Source organism: Zalophus californianus, chromosome 14 (genome assembly GCF_009762305.2).
Source record: "Zalophus californianus isolate mZalCal1 chromosome 14, mZalCal1.pri.v2, whole genome shotgun sequence".
NCBI classification, from domain to species: Eukaryota; Metazoa; Chordata; class Mammalia; order Carnivora; family Otariidae; genus Zalophus; species Zalophus californianus.
Window position 1 is genome coordinate 31,224,433 of NC_045608.1, and position 17,915 is coordinate 31,242,347.

General features: G+C 38.5%; 1 protein-coding gene across 6 annotated transcripts in view; it reads left to right on the forward strand.

Annotated features, from left to right (window-relative positions):
• Nucleotides 1-17,915, forward strand: part of SPIRE1 (spire type actin nucleation factor 1) — a 211,802-nt gene that overhangs the window by 151,777 nt on the left and 42,110 nt on the right. For all 6 annotated transcript variants that reach the window (XM_027576299.1, XM_027576300.1, XM_027576303.1 and 3 more), the window contains 2 exons: nt 15,578-15,664; nt 16,329-16,458. In XM_027576299.1, coding sequence (XP_027432100.1) covers nt 15,578-15,664; nt 16,329-16,458 — 217 coding nt within the window. The remainder of the gene's footprint in view (nt 1-15,577; nt 15,665-16,328; nt 16,459-17,915) is intronic.

Sequence of the window (17,915 nt, forward strand, 5' to 3'; positions counted from 1 at the left end):
AAACCGGAGCAGCTTGCTTAGCCCGGACTCACAAGGCGGGGCAAAGACATTTGGGAACCACGGCAACGGGCCCCTCCCTCAGAAGATCAGCACAAACAGCCAGCAAGCCAAGACCAAGTTTACCGATCAAGGAGAACGGGAGAACTCCAGCGCTAGGGGAATACTGCACATAGAATTAATGGCTTTTTTACCATAATTCATTAGTTTTTCAAAGCTAATTTTTTAACTATTTTTTTGAATTTTTCTTTTTCCCTTTTTCAGACAACATCTTATCAATCCCTTTTTTAAAAAAAACATTTTTTATTTTTCATTTTTAGAGTCATATTTTTATCCCTTCATAGTAGTTACCCTTATTTTTGGCATATATATATAAGTGGTTATCTCTTTAAAATTTTGAGATACAATTTCTTCTAACAGATCAAAATATACCCTAAATCACTAGTGTATGGCTTTGTTCTATTCTCCTGCCTGATCACATTCTCTCCCTTTTTTTTCCTTTTTTCTTTACTTTTTAAATCTTCTTCTTTCTTTTTAAAAACAACTTCTTATCTTATCAATTCCTTTTATATAATCTTTTATAATTTTCATCTTTACAGTCATCTGCCATCCCTTCATTGTATCAACCCTTATTTTGTACATATATAAATCTTTCTTCCTTTAAAATTTTAGGAGGCACTTTCTTCTAACAGACCAAAATATGCTCAAAAGCTAGTGTGTGGCACTGATTTATACACTATTGCCTGATCATATTTGATCATATTCTGTTTTTTTTTGTTTTGTTCTGTTTTTGTTTGTTTTTATCTTTTTCTTTTTCCTTTTTTTTTTTCTCTTCTTTCTTTCCCTTTCTTGTCCCCTGGTTTCAGGTCTTTTCTGATTTGTATAGAGTATATTTGCTGGGGACGTTGTTAACCTGTTAGCATTCTGTTCTCTCATTCATCTGTTCTCCTCTGGACAAAATGACAAGACGAAAAAAATCACCTCAGCAAAAAGAACAAGAGGTAGTACCGTCTGCCAGGGACCTACTCAATACTGACATTAGTACAATGTCGGACCTAGAGTTCAGAATCATGACTTTAAAGATACTAGCTGGGCTTGAAAAAAGTGTGGAAGTTATTAGAGAAACCCTTTCTGGAGAAATAAAAGAACTAAAATCTAACCAAGTGGAAATCAAAAAGGCTGTTAATGAGGTGCAATCAAAAATGGGGGCACTAACTGTTAGGATAAATGAGGCAGCAGAAAGAATCAGCGATATAGAAGACCAAATGATGGAAAATAAAGAGACTGAGAAAAAGAGAGATAAACAACTACAGGATCACGAGGGCAGAATTCGAGAGATAAGCAATACGATAAGACGAAACAACATTAGAATAATTGGGATCCCAGAAGAAGAAGAGAGAGAGAGAGGGGCAGAAGGTATATTGGAGCAAATAATAGAAGAGAACTTCCCTAATGTGGGGAAGGAAACAGGCATCAAAATCCAAGAGGCACAGAGAACCCCTCTCAAAATCAATAAAAATAGATCAACACCCCGACATCTAATAGTAAAACGTACGAGTCTCAGAGACAAAGAGAAAATCCTGAAAGCAGCTCGGGAGATGAGATATGTAACCTACAATGGTAGAAACATTAGATTGGCAACAGACCTATCCACAGAGACCTGGCAGGCCAGAAAGGACTGGCATGATATCTTCAGAGCAAAATATGCAGCCAAGAATACTATATCCAGCTAGACTATCATTGCAAATAGAAGGAGAGATAAAAAGCTTCCAGGACAAACAAAAACTAAAGGAATTTGCAAACACAAAACCAGCCCTACAAGAAATATTGAAAGAGGTCCTCTAAGCAAAAAGGGAGCCTAAAAGCAGCATAGATCAGAAAGGAACACAGACAATATACAGTAATATTCACCTTACAGGCAATACAATGGCACTAAATTCATACCTTTCAATAGTTACCCTGAATGTAAATGGGCTTAATGCCCCAATCAAAAGACACAGGCTATCAGATTGGATTAAAAAACAAGCCCCATCAATATGCTATCTGCAAGAGACTCATTTTAGACCAAAAGACACCCCCACATTGAAAGTGAGAGGGTGGAAAAATAATTACCATGCTAATGGACACCAAAAGAAAGCTGGGGTGGCAATCCTTATATCAGACAAATTAGATTTTAAAACAAAGACTGTAATAAGAGATGAAGAAGGACACTATATCCTACTTAAAGGGTCTATCCAACAAGAAGATCTAACAATTGTAAATATCTATGCCCCTAATGTGGGAGCAGCCAATTATATAAGACAATTAATAACAAAAGCAAAGAAACACATTGACAAAAATAAAATAATAGTGGGGGACTTTAACACCCCCCTCACTGAAATGGACAGATCATCTAAGCAAAAGATCAACAAGGAAATAAAGACTTCAAATGAAACACTGGACCAAATGGACTTCACGGGCATATTCAGAACATTCCATCCCAAAGCAACAGAAAACACATTCTTCTCTAGTGCCCATGGAACATTCTCCAGAATTGATAACATCCTAGGTCACAAATCAGATCTCAACCGGTACCAGAAGATTGGGATTATTCCCTGCATATTTTCAGACCACAATGCTTTGAAACTAGAACTCAATCACAAGAGGAAAGTCGGAAAGAACTCAAATACATGGAGGCTAAAGAGCATCCTACTAAAGAATGAATGGGTCAACCAGGAAATTAAAGAAGAATTAAAAAAAATTCATGGAAACCAATGGAAATGAAAACACAACTGTTCAAAATCTTTGGGATACAGCAAAGGCAGTCCTGAGAGGAAAGTATATAGCAATATAAGCCTTTCTCAAGAAACAAGAAAGGTCTCAAATACACAACCTAACCCTACACCTAAAGGAGCTGGGGAAAGACCAGCAAAGAAAGCCTAAACCCAGCAGGAGAAGAGAAATAATATAGTTCAGAGCAGAAATCAATGAAATAGAAACCAAAAGACAGTAGAGCAGATCAACGAAACCAGGAGCTGGTTCTTTGAAAGAATTCACAAGATTGATAAACCCCTGGCCAGACTTATCAAAAAGATAAGAGAAATGACCCAAATCAACAAAATCATGAATGAAAGAGGAGAGATCACAACCAACACCAAAGACATACAAACAACTATAAGAACATATTATGAGCAACTCTATGCCAGCAAATTAGATAACCTGGAAGAAATGGGTGCATTCCTAGAGATGTATCAACTACCAAAATTGAACCAGGAAGAAAGAGAAAACCTGAACAGACCTATAACCACTAAGGAAAGTGAAGCAGTCATCAAAAATCTCCCAAGAAACAAAAGCCCAGGGCCAGATGGCTTCCCAGGGGAATTCTATCAGACATTTAAAGAAGAATTAATACCTATTCTCCTGAAACTGTTCCAAAAAATAGAAATGGAAGGAAAACTTCCGAACTCATTTTATGAGGCCACCATTACCTTGATCCCAAAACCAGACAAAGACCCCATCAAAAAGGAGAATTACAGACCAATATCCTTGATGAACATGGATGCAAAAATTCTCACCAAAATACTAGCCGATAGGATCCAACAGTACATTAAAAGGATTATTCACCATGACCAAGTGGGATTTATCCCTGGGCTGCAAGGTTGGTTCAACATCCACAAATCAATCAACGTGATACAATACATTAACAAAAGAAAGAACAAGAATCATATGATCCTCTCAATAGATGCAGAAAAAGCATTTGACAAAGTTACAGCATCCTTTCTTGATCAAAACTCTTCAGAGTATAGGGATAGAGGGTACATACTTCAATATCATAAAAGCCATCTATGAAAAACCTACAGCGAATATCATTCTCAGGAACGCGGCAGGGATGTCCACTCTCACCACTGCTATTCAACATAGTATTAGAAGTCCTAGCCACAGCAATCAGACAACAAAAAGAAATCAAAGGCATCCAAATCGGCAAAGAGGAAGTCAAACTCTCACTCTTTGCAGATGATATGATACTGTATGTGGAAAACCCAAAAGACTCCACCCCAAAACTGCTAGAACTCATATAGGAATTCAGTCAAGTAGCAGGATATAAAATCAATGCACAGAAATCAGTGGCATTCCTATACAGCAACAACAAGACAGAAGAAAGACAAATCAAGGAGTCGATCCCATTTACAATTGCACCCAAAACCATAAGATACCTAGGAATAAATCTAACCAAAGAGGGAAAGGATCTGTACTCAGAAAACTAAAAAATACTCATGAAAGAAATTGAAGAAGACACAAAGAAATGGAAAAACGTTCCATGCTCATGGATTGGAAGAACAAACATTGTGAAGATGTCAGTGCTACCTAGAGCAATCTACACATTCATTGCAATCCCCATCAAAATACCATCCACCTTTTTCAAAGAAATGGAACAAATAATCCTAAAATTTGTATGGAACCAGAAGAGACTCCGAATAGCCAGAGGAATATTGAAAAAGAAAAGCAAAGTTGGCGGCATCGCAATTCCGGACTTCCAGCTCTATTACAAAGCTGTCATCATCAAGACAGTATGGTACTGGCACAAAAACAGACACATAGATCGATGGAACAGAATCGAGAGCCCAGAAATGGACCCTCAACTCTGTGGTCAACTAATCTTCGACAAAGCAGGAAAGAATGTCCAATGGAATAGACTGTCTCTTCAACAAATGGTGTTGGGAAAATTGGACAGCCACATGCAGAAGAATGAAACTGGACCATTTCCTTACACCACACACAAAAATAGACTCCAAATGGTTGAAAGACCTCAACGTGAGACAGGAGTCCATCTAAATCCTAAAGGAGAACACAGGCAGCAACCTCTTCGACCTCAGCCACAGCAACTTCTTCCTAGAAACATCGCCAAAGGCAAGGGAAGCCAGGGCAAAAATGAACTATTGGGATTTCATCAAGATAAAAAGCTTTTGCACAGCAAAAGAAACAGTCCACAAAACCAAAAGACAACCAACAGAATGGGAGAAAATATTTGCAAATGACATATCAGATCAAAGGCTAGTATCCAAAGTCTATAAAGAACTTATCAAACTCAACACCCAAAGAACAAATAATCCAATCAAGAAATCATCAGAAGACATGAACAGACATTTTTCCAAAGAAGACATCCAAATGGCCAACAGACACATGAAAAAGTGCTCAACATCGCTCAGCATCCGGGAAATCCAAATCAAAACCTCAATGAGATACCCCCTTACACCCGTCAGAATGGCTAAAATTAACAAGTCAGGAAACGACAGATGTTGGCGGGGATGTGGAGAAAGGGGAACCCTCCTACACTGTTGGTGGGAATGCAAGCTAGTGCAACCACTCTGGAGAACAGTATGGAGGTTCTTCAAACAGTTGAAAATAGAGGTACCATACGATCCAGCAATTGCACTACTGGGTATTTACCACAAAGATACAAATGTAGGGATCTGAAGGGGTACGTGCACTAACAATGTCCACAGTAGCCAAACTGTGGAAAGAGCCAAGATGTCCATCGACAGATGAATGGATAAAGAAGTTGTGGTATGTATACACAATGGAATATTATGCAGCCATCAAAGGGAATGAGATCTTGCCATTTGCAATGACGTGGACGGAACTGGAGGGTGTTATGCTGAGTGAAATAAGTCAATCAGAGACAGACATGTATCATATGACCTCACTGATATGAGGAATTCTTAATCTCAGGAAACAAACTGAGGGTTGCTGGAGTGGTGGGGGGTGGAAGGGATAGGGTGGCTGGGTGATAGACATTGGGGAGGGTTTGTGCTATGGTGAACACTGTGAATTGTACAAGACTGATGAATCACGGATCTGTACTTCTGAAACAAATAATGCAATATATGTTAAGAAAAAAAAAGAAGAAGAAGATAGCAGGAGGGGAAGAATGAAGGGGAGTAAGTCGTAGGGGGAGATGAACCATGAGAGACGATGGACTCTGAAAAACAAACTGAGGGTCCTGGGGGGGTGGGGGGATGGGTTAGCCTGGTGATGGGTATTAAAGAAGGCACATTCTGCGTGGAGCACTGGGTGTTATGCACAAACAATGAATCATGGAACACTACATCAAAAACTAATGATGTAATATATGGTGATTAACATAACAATAAAAATTATTAAAAATTAAAAAACACTAATGATGTAATGTATGGTGATTAACATAACAATAAAAATTATTTAAAAAATTATAAGAAGAGGGAGAAAAAGGATTTTTACTGAGTTTTCTAAGAAGCTCAGAGCACAGAGAAACACTGAATAGCCTGATTATAAAATAAAGCCCAAATGAGGTGGAGACTGGTTATAGAGTATGTTTTCCACTTCAGTACTGTAACTACTGAAACGTGGAAAGAGAAGGAGGGGCTAAAATATTAGACACAGACTAGGTCATCACCTCAAGGAAATTGGGATCTCAAAGAAATATCTGCACTCCCATGTGTATTGCAGCATTATTCACAATAGCCAAGTTATGGAAACACCTTAAATGTCAACAGATGAATGGATAAATAAAACGTGTATGCATCTACAGTGGAATAGTATTCACTCATAAAACAGAAGAAAATCCTGCGATTTGCAACAACATGGATGAACCTGGAGGACGTCATGCTGGGTGAAATAAGCTGGGCACACAAAGACAAATACTGCATGATCTCACTTGTATAGTGAACTTTAAGAAGTCAAACTCATGGAAGCTGAGAGTAGAACAGTAGGTTTCCAAGGGCTCAGGGATGGGGGAACTGGAAAGATATTGGTTAAACGTTGGTCAAAAGTCACAGGTTTCAGTTATAAGATGAGTAAGTTCTGGGGACTCAGCATGGTGACTATAGTTAATAATACTCTATTGTGTACTTGAAATATGCTAAGAGCATACATCTTAAGTGTTCCCACAAAAAAAAAAAAACTAACTGTGTGAGGTGACGGATGTGTTAATTAGCTTGGTTGTGGTAAGCATTTCATAATGCATATACACATATCAGATAATCATGCTGTACACTTTAAATATGCATAATTTTTCTTTGTCAATTCAACCTCAAAAAGGCTGAGGGAAAAAAGAAATCTGATTGTGGCCCAATATTAATCCATAAACTATAGATCAGCTTTGTACATTTTTAGTTGTGATTTTTTTTAAGATTTTTAAAAATTTATTTATTTGACAGAGACACAGCGAGAGAGGGAACACAAGTAGGGGGGTGGGGGAGGGAGAAGCAGGCTCCCTGCAGGGCAGAGAGCCCAATGTGGGGCTCGGTCCCAGGACCCTGGGATCATGACCTGAGCAGAAGGCAGATGCTTAACGACTGAGCCATCCAGGCGCCCCTTTACTTGTAATCTTATGTCATCATTAGTGGTTCTGCTTTACTTAAGACAAAAATAGATAAAAGAGTTTTTTGAAGGCTCAAGATATTTAAGCTTTTTGTTTGTTGAAGGTTCTGTGAGCTTCAGAATGACAGGTGATTTTATAAATGTGTTCTTTATAATAATTATCAGTGATGCATCTCCTTGCCATTTAATCTATTAAGCTATAAATAATACACTTTTTGAACTTGGAGGTTGTGGGTAGGAAATGAAGACAAATGGATAGATGTTTCTCCTTCACACTGTTGTTTTCCTTTTCATGTCTTTCTCTGGCTAAATCCATGCAGTTCATTTAAGTAAACTGAGCAAGGGGCTGGGCAGATGGAGGTTCAGAGGTGAGCAAGTTCATGTGGGGAAGTTTTCAAGTTTTCAGTCTCAAAAGCTAAAATTCTTGTTAATTCCTTTTTTGTGTAAATATACCTGATAAATGAGAATGGAAGTTCAGCTACTCATTTAATTAACTTCAAAAACTGGGTGTTAAAAATTTTTTTATTCTTATCAGTATAACGTCACTTTCTAATTTCTTTAAAAACAAATATTTTGGCTTTCTCCCGAGCCACGGGAGGGAGCCGGAGCACTTCTCTTGAGTTGGTGATCGGTCAGTGGTGGTCCAACATCCAGAAGTGAGTGAATGGTGAAAAGCAGCAGAGCTGATGGGTCATAAGGATGTAAGTGCGTTTGAAGGCTCTCACACCCTTTACTCCAGGCTCAGAGAATAAAAACATCTGCCTGCAGCTAACAGACATTCTTTTGGGCCAGAAGAATAGCAGCCCCTGATCTAAGGAATCAGGGTCTCTTCTGACTTGTTTAGTGTCTATTTTTCTGGGGACGTTGTTACCCTGTTAGCATTTTGTTCTCTCATTCATCTATTCTCCTCTGGACAAATTGACAAGACGGAAAAAATCACCTCAAAAAAAAAGAACAAGAGGCAGTACTGACTGCCAGTGACCTAATCAATACGGACATTAGTAAGATGTCAGAACTAGAGTTCAGAATGATTATGTTAAAGATATTAGCTGGCCTTGAAAAAAGCATGGAAGATATTAGAGAAACCCTTTCTGGAGAAATAAAAGAACTAAAATCTAACCAAGTCGAAATCAAAAAGGCTATTAATGAGGTACAATCAAAAATGGAGGCTGTAACTGCTAAGATAAATGAGGCAGAAGAGATAGAAGACCAAATGATGGAAAATAAAGAAGCTGAGAAAAAGAGAGATAACTACTGGATCATGAGGGCAGAATTCTAGAGATAAGTGATGCCATGAGATGAAACAATATTAGAATAATTGGGATCCCAGAAGAAGAAGAAAGAGAGAGAAGGGCAGAAGGTATATTGGAGCAAATAATAGCAGAGAACTTGCCTAACTTGGGGAAGGAAACAGGCATCAAAATCCAGGAGGCACAAAGAAGCCCCCTCAAGATCAATAAAAAGAGGGCAACACCCGGACATCTAGTAGTAAAACTTACGAGTCTCAGAGACAAAGAGTCCTGAAAGCAGCTGGGGAGAACAGATCTGTGACCTACAATGGTAGAAACATTAGATTGGCAACAAGGTATCCACAGAGACCTGGCAGGCCAGAAAGGACTGGCATGATATCTTCAGAGCACTAAACAAGAAAAATATGCAGCCAAGAATACTATATCCAGCTAGGCTTTCATTGAAATTAGAAGGAGAGATAAAAAGGTTCCAGGCTAAACAAAAACTAAAGGAATTTGCAAACACGAAACCAGCCCTCCAAGAAATATCGAAAGGGGTCCTCTAAGCAAAGAGAGAGCCTAAAAGTAACATAGACCAGAAAGGAACAGAGACAATATACAGTCACAGTCACCTTACAGGCAATACAATGGCACTAAATTCCTATCTTTCAATCATTACCCAATCATTACTAAATGGGCTAAATGCCCCAATCAAAAGACACAGGGTATCAGATTGGATTAAAAAACAAGACCCATCAATATGCTGTCTGCAAGAGACTCATTTTAGACCCAAAGACACCCCAGATTGAAAGTGAGGGGGTGGAGAACCATTTACCATGCTAATGGACACCAAAAGAAAGCTGGGGTGGCATTCCTTATATCAGACAAATTAGATTTTAAATCGAAGACTGTTATAAGAGATGAGGAAGGACACTACATCATACTTAAAGGGTCTATCCAACAAGAAGTTACAATTAACAGTTGTAAATATCTATGCCCCTAAACATGGGAGCAGCCAATTACATAAGCCTATTAATAACAAAAGCAAAGAAACACATTGACAACAATACAATAATAGTGGGGGACTTTAACACCCCCCTCACTGAAATGGACAGATCATCTAAGCAAAAGATCAACAAGGAAATAAAGACTTTAAATGACACACAGGACCAAATGGACTTCACAGACATATTCAGAACATTCCATCCAAAAGCAACAGAAAACACATTCTTCTCTAGTGCCCATGAAACGTTCTCCAGAATAGATCACATCCTAGGCCACAAATCAGGTCTCAACCGGTACCAAAAGATTGGGATTATTCCCTGCATATTTTCAGACCACAATGCTTTGAAACTAGAACCCAATCACAAGCGGAAAGTCGGAAAGAACTCAAATACATGGAGGCTAAAGAGCATCTCCTAAAGAATGAATGGGTCAACCAGGAAATTAAAGAAGAATTAAAAAAAAATTCATGGAAACCAATGAAAATGAAAACACAACTGTTCAAAATCTCTGGGATGCAGCAAAGGCAGTCCTAAGAGGAAAGTATATAGCAATATAAGCCTTTCTCAAGAAACAAGAAAGGTCTCAAATACACAACCTAACCCTACACCTAAAGGAGCTGGAGAAAGAACAGCAAGGAAAGCCTAAACCCAGCAGGAGAAGAGAAATCATAAAGATCAGAGCAGAAATCAATGAAATAGAAACCAAAAAACAGTAGAACAGACCAATGAAACTAGGAGCTGGTTCTTTGAATTAACAAGATTGATAAACCCCTGGCCAGACTGATCAAAAAGAAAAGAGAAAGGACCCAAATCAATAAAATCATGAATGAAAGAGGAGAGATCACAACCAACACCAAAGAAATACAAACAACTATAAGAACATATTATGAGCAACTCTATACCAGCAGATTAGATAATCTGGAAGTAATGAATGCATTCCTAGAGATGTATCAACTACCAAAACTGAACCAGGAAGAAATAGAAAATCTGAACAGACCTATAACCACTAAGGAAAGTGAAGCAGTCATCAAAAATCTCCCAACAAACAAAAGCCCAGGGCCAGATGGCTTCTCTGGGGAATTCTACCAAACATTTCAAGAAGAATTAATACCTATTCTCCTGAAACTGTTCCAAAAAATAGAAATGGAAGGAAAACTTCCGAACTCATTTTATGAGGCCACCATTACCTTGATCCCAAAACCAGACAAAAACCCCATCAAAAAGGAGAATTACAGACCAATATCCTTGATGAACATGGATGCAAAAATTCTCACCAAAATACTAGCCGATAGGATCCAACAGTACATTAAAAGGATTATTCACCACGACCAAGTGGGATTTATCCCTGGGCTGCAAGGCTGGTTCAACATCCGCAAATCAATCAACGTGATACAATACATTAACAAAAGAAAGAGCAAGAATCATATGATCCTCTCAATAGATGCAGAAAAAGCATTTGACAAAGTACAGCATCCTTTCTTGATCAAAACTCTTCAGAGTATAGGGATAGAGGGTACATACCTCAATATCATAAAAGCCATCTATGAAAAATCTACAGCGAATATCATTCTCAATGGGGAAAGGCTGAGAGCTTTTCCCCTAAGGTCAGGAACGCGGCAGGGATGTCCACTCTCACCACTGCTATTCAACATAGTATTAGAAATCCTAGCCACAGCAATCAGACAACAAAAAGAAATCAAAGGCATCCAAATCGGCAAAGAGGAAGTCAAACTCTCACTCTTTGCAGATGATATGATACTGTATGTGGAAAACCCAAAAGACTCCACCCCAAAACTGCTAGAACTCATACAGGAATTCAGTCAAGTAGCAGGATATAAAATCAATGCACAGAAATCAGTGGCATTCCTATACACCAACAACAAGACAGAAGAAAGAGAAATGAAAGAGTCGATCCCATTTAAATTGCACCCAAAACCATAAGATACCTAGGAATAAATCTAACCAAAGAGGCAAAGGATCTGTACTCAGAAAACTATAAAATACCCATGAAAGAAATTGAGGAAGACACAAAGAAATGGAAAAACGTTCCATGCTCATGGATTGGAAGAACAAACATTGTGAAGATGTCAATGCTACCTAGAGCAATCTACAGTCAATGCAATCCCTATCAAAATACCATCCACTTTTTTCAAAGAAATGGAGCAAATAATCCTAAAATTTGTATGGAAACAGAAAAGACCGTGAATAGCCAGAGGAATGTTGAAAAAGAAAAGCAGAGCTGGTGGCATCACAATTCCAGACTTCCAGCTCTATTACAAAGCTGTCATCATCAAGACAGTATGGTACTGGCATAGAAACAGACACATAGATGAATGGAACAGAATAGAGAGCCCAGAAATGGACCCTGAACTCTATGGTCAACTCATCTTTGACAAAGCAGGAAAGAATGTCCAATGGAAAAAAGACAGTCTCTTCAACCAATGGTGTTGGGAAAATTGGACAGCCACATGCAGAAGAATGAAACTGGACCATTTCCTTACACCACACACAAAAATAGACTCCAAATGGTTGAAAGACCTCAACGTGAGACAGGAGTCCATTAAAATCCTAAAGGAGAACACAGGCAGCAACCTCTTCGACCTCAGCCGCAGCAACATCTTCCTAGAAACATGGCCAAAGACAAGGGAAACAAGGGCAAAAATGAACTATTGGGACTTCCACCAAGATAAAAAGCTTTTGCACAGCAAAAGAAACAGTCAACAAAACCAAAAGACAACCGACAGAATGGGAGAAGACATTTGCAAATGACATATCAGATAAAGGGCTAGTATCAAAAATCTATAAAGAACTTCTTAAACTCAACACCCAAAGAACAAATGATCCAATCAAGAAATGGGCAGAAGACATGAACAGACATTTTTCCAAAGAAGACATCCAGATGGCCAACAAACACATGAGAAAGTGGGATAAAAAAACCAAACAAAAAATAAATAAATAAAAATAAAAACAAACATTTTTATAAAGAGTGAACACAGAGAGCTTTCAAACATGGTCTATCTGTACCCGAAGCACTATGCTGAGATGTTTTTAATTTCATTCTCAGGTTTGAACTACATAACCATACCTTAGTAATCCTCTGTTTTCGGTACAGTTGTGCTGTTGTTGGGAGTTGGTGGCTTAGCCATATTGGATATTACCCAGAATATTAAGTTACAGAAGTGTAAAAGATTTAAACTGGCTTTTTCTAAAATGTTTGAGTAAAATGCTGTAATTCTAACAAATAGCTTCAAATAACTCACCTTTTAAAAATGAAGATGTAGAAACAACATCTGTTATTTAGAAGTTAAGGTATTGTGTCTCAGAAATGAGATCAAGTTGTATAAATGTCTTATTTACTTGTGGCTCACTATTTTGTTCATCCAGGAATCATTTATCATTGCAGCTCAGAGAGCTTGTTTCAGTATGTGTTCTGTATTTATAGGAAAATAATTTCACTGAATCAGCAGCAGAATGACATTAGCACAAAGTTACTTTTTTTCATCCTGGTACGGACTTTCACTGACTCACTTCCATACTGTTCTGCCATCTACCTCACGAGCACTGATGCACATTTTGTAATTGGGATCCAGGGTACAGTTTCTGACTAGTGTGGAAACTGAACTCACGTGCTTGTTTGGGGAACGGAGTTTACAACCCTGGCCTTATTTAAACCAATTCCCTAAACACTGGTGTTGTGATGGAAAGTAAACATTGAAGTAAAATCATATGAAAAATGGCTAGAAAGATATGTATTATCCTGCTCAGGAGTAGAGTTGAAAATAATAGGAAAGTCTGATTAAGTTGTTCCATACAATAAGGATTTTTAAAAAAATCTTATGTAACACCAAATCCATAGGTAGAGGGTTGTCGTCATGTCACATTAAGCCTCCAGCTGGGCTGCTAGCAGACATGCCCTCCTTACACCAAGTACTAGCAGTTCAAGCAGCTTTTACTACTAAATCTTTCCATGGGCCATCCTGCCTTCATTCAGGGGTGGGAGGTGTGGCCCAGGGAAGAAGAGAGTGGATGCTGTGTAGGTCACAGCAAGCTTGTCACATACCCTGTGCTCAGAGGGGTCGCATTTGGGGAGCAGACTGGGCTTGGGAGTGGCAATTCAGATCCTTTTTTAAAAAAATATATTTAAGGTGGCGCCTGGGTGGCTCAGTCGTTAAGCGTCTGCCTTCGACTCAAGGTCATGATCCCAGGGTCCTGGGATCGAGCCCCGCATCAGGCTCCCTGCTCAGCAGGAAGCCTGCTTCTCCCTCCCCCACTCCCCCTGCTTGTGTTCCTGCTCTCGCTGTGTCTCTCTCTGTCAAATAAATAAATAAATAAATAAATAAATAATAAAAAATATATTTAACATTATTTGTCAGTGGACACAAAGTAGCAACATGGACAAAAAATCTAAACTTACACATCTGCAGTGAGGAATAACCAACTGATTAATGACTTGTGAGCAATTAAAGTAGTATTTAAGGTTGGTGAGGACAAGAAAGCTGTCCACACCCTGAAATCTTAGTCTTACAAAAATACCTGAGGGTGGCCTGGGTGGCTCAGTCAGTTAAGTGTCTGCATTCGGCTCAGGTCATGATCTCAGGGTCCTGGAATCAAGCCCTGTGTGAGGCTCCTCGCTCAGCTGGGAGTCTGCTTCTCCCTCTGCCCCTCCCCCCCTCTGGCTCTCACACTCTCTCTCAAATAAATAAATCTTTAAAAAAAAACTTAAAAGATTTTACTGAATTTTACAGTAATTCTAAAATTTAAGTGACATTTCCAATAACAAGTTGTGAAGCATAAAGAAACATTTCTAACCTATTGAAATAAAAAAATCAACCATTGATGGAAGAGGAATAACCAAATTATCTTTTTCTTCTCTCCAACAAAATTGATATTATAAAGTTATTAGAATATGATGGGGTAATCAAAGAGGTCTCCAAAGTAGAGGGGGAAAGGAGATTTCAGTCAGGCATTAATGAAAACAGTATGCTAATTTTCTGGATTTTGAGAAGTATTAGGTATTTGTCATTTTTAAAAATTTATAACTTGTTAACATTTCTTTTTTCATCCATCTTTCATGAGGAGCATGACAGAAAATGCCTAGGCAGGTTCTATTTTTTTCATATTAAGACTGGGAAATAAATAGGACAAAATGGTCACAACTGTGCCTTCTGGGGTAGTCAGAATGTGAGTTTAAATTGTTATTTTTTGTGCGTTTCTGGGGTTTTCTTAAATTGCTTTTAAAAATTTCTTTTTAGGGGCACCTGGGTGGCTCAGTTGGTTAAGCGTCTGCCTTTGGCTCAGGTCACGATCCCAGGGTCCTGGGATCAAGCCCCGCATCGGGCTCCCTGCTCCACGGGAAGCCTGCTTCTTCCTCTCCCACTCCCCCTGCTTGTGTTCTCTCTCTTGCTGTGTCTCTCTCTCTCTATCAAATAAATAAATAAAATCTTTTTTAAAAACTTTCTTTCTATAACACATTGCTATAAAGAGAGTACATAAGAGCAGGAGTCAGAGGCAGATGAGGGCTCTACCAAAACTCTCGAACTTAGTAATTGTGTGACTGCAGCAGATACCCTCCTTGACATGAGCCTGAGTTTTATCTATAGAATGTGACTCAAGTCACCAGTCCTTCCTGGTAGCTAGGTTTTGTACAAGGATGAAAATAAGAAGTAAAAGGCTTTATAAGTTATAAAATAATTAATAAGCATAGTATTATTTATTCCACTCACATTCATAATTTTAGAAACTTTTTGTAGGAAAGGATGAATCTAGTATATATTTTCACCAAGTGGTAGAACTAGTGATTCACTTTATGAATTTGTATTTTCTTGAATTCTATATGGGTTGTTTTTGCTCCGAATCACTCAGCTATTTATTCTCCATTTTGTTGATTCGAAATATGTCTTTGGTAGAGCCAAAGTACACTTTCAGTAATTTGAGGTAATAGCTGTATCCAGAAACTTAGAATGATAATCCTATAGTCATATGAATCTTGTACTTTTTGTCTCTTTCCAGGTCAATGGTGATATTCCCCCTCGGTTAAAAAAAAGTGCTCATGAAATCATCCTGGACTTCATCAGATCAAGACCCCCTTTAAATCCGGTATGTGATCTGAGTGTTCCCCTTGGTTGCAGGTCACATAGCAATGTGCTGTCCTCTAGGACATGGTCTCTAGAACTCAGCTCTCATAGTTTTTACACGTAGTTTTACACTGATCTTTTATTCTCAGAATGATGAAGCCTAACTGTAAGTTATACTCTTCAGTGACAGAAAAAATACTTAAAATTATTCAATACAAAGCTGTCTTAAGATGATTTAACTCAAAACAACTTGAGTTATGGTGCAGTTTAGTAGCCACATGTCCTTAAGCAAATTAATCAGCCTCTCTGAGCCTTTATTTCTTCAACTATAGAAAGAAGATAACAAGAGTAATCTAAGAAGATTGTGATGATTTACTCAAAAATGTTACTTTTAAAAACAGTAATAGTAATAAAGTATAGGTTACATTTCAGTTGATTGCCTATCATGGTAGCATATTGTGAACATAATTATAACTTCAGCAAAACTGACTCCTTACAATTGGTTGAGCACATATGACTGTTACTGTGAAATCCAGTAATCTCCCTATAGCTTAAAGTAGTCCTTTATCAGTGTTGCAATCAATGAAATACAATTTCATAATACTGTACTATAGGAGTGGACTTCAGTAAGAATTATTTAAAGACATCCACTGAAGTCTATAGCCGTTACTTTTTTTCCCCCCAAGGTCTCAGCCAGAAAACTGAAACCCACTCCACCACGGCCACGGAGCCTCCATGAAAGAATATTAGAAGAAATCAAAGCAGAGAGAAAGCTGCGGCCCGTCTCACCAGAGGAGATGAGACGCAGCAGATTAGGTGAGTCAGCTGCTTACTGCACTGCTGGTCTAGCCTCAGCCACTTGAACCAGTGTCTCTATACAGCCAGACCAGCGAAAAGTAGTGGCATAATGGTGCAAAGTAAAAACAGTGTTTGTTCCTCTCTCTCTCTCTCTCTCTCACACACACACACACACACAGACACACACACTCGAAGTTTATACTTGAAATTCACAGAATAGGAAATTCTTTCCCCATATGATACTGAACTACATGAGAGCATCATGGCTTAGTGGGAATTGCTCTGCCATTCTCTAGACTGTGGTTTTAGAAGAGTCCCTTTACCTCTCTGAGTGTTGATTTCTTCATTGGCAGAAGGAGGATAAAAATTCTCTGCACTTTAATTATGGCTTTTATGTAACAAATAGGATTGTGGTCAAAATACATCATAAATTGTAATACATATACAAAGCTATTATGTTTTAGAAATATAGTTTTACTTCACATTTCTGTTGTCTTAATTATCGGTTTAAAGATACAGTATTATGTGATGAAAGCAGTGATTGTTATCTGATATCACTTAACTTATTCCTGAACTTTCTTTATATTTATTTAATGTTTTTTAATGTGTACTATAAATACACATTGATTTTGATTTATAGAAAGACCATACTATAAAATGGTTGTAAACATTTTTGTTTATACAGCTCTCCACCTATTTGTAAGATTAAAGATGCCCAAAGGATTCAGAGAAACTTCCTTTAGGAAAACAGATGATAGTGGCATCTGAACAGGAAAGGAACCACACTCTCCCAGTTTTCTCCCCTGATATCTTTTTCTGCCTCTTTTAGACTCTGCTTGGTCCTTCAGATTTTTATCCTGGGCTCATCTCTCTCTGAGCAACTGTACCCTTTTCCATGGTTTTTGTTCTGGCTACTAAAGCTCCCATCTATGCACCAATCTCTCTGAGCATACACCCGTTCATCCGGCTGTCTGCTAGCTAGGGCCTACAGCAGGCCAGGAGAACCCATCTGTTTTCTCCCAAACCATCTTCTCCTGTTTCCCCATTTCAGTGTGCTCAGCACAGAACTTCTGTGTCGTCTCTGACTTCTCCCTAACAGCCAAGCCCTGTTGATGTTTCTCATTCTAGATCTTGTTAGTTTCCTCCCAACACTATCCTAACCCAGCCTGTCATCTTCTTTGTCTAGTTTATCACATCAGCTTTGACTGCTGTCCCTGCTTCCAGCCTGGAATTCTTCAGTCATGTCATGTTGGTATCCTCTTGTTAGATTCTCAGCCCTTCTTTTACCTTGTGACCTTCTTGCCAGCAGGGCCCACATTCTTCTTGTTCATTGTTGTAGAAGTGCTCCCATAGGTGCTGCAGTAATTGAATGTACCTTCCAGTTACAAAGCTACTGAGTGAGTAAAGGTTGTATCAGTTTATCCCTGTCTAATTTTTATGGCAGCAAGTGTTGTCTCTTAAAAATAATGTTTAAA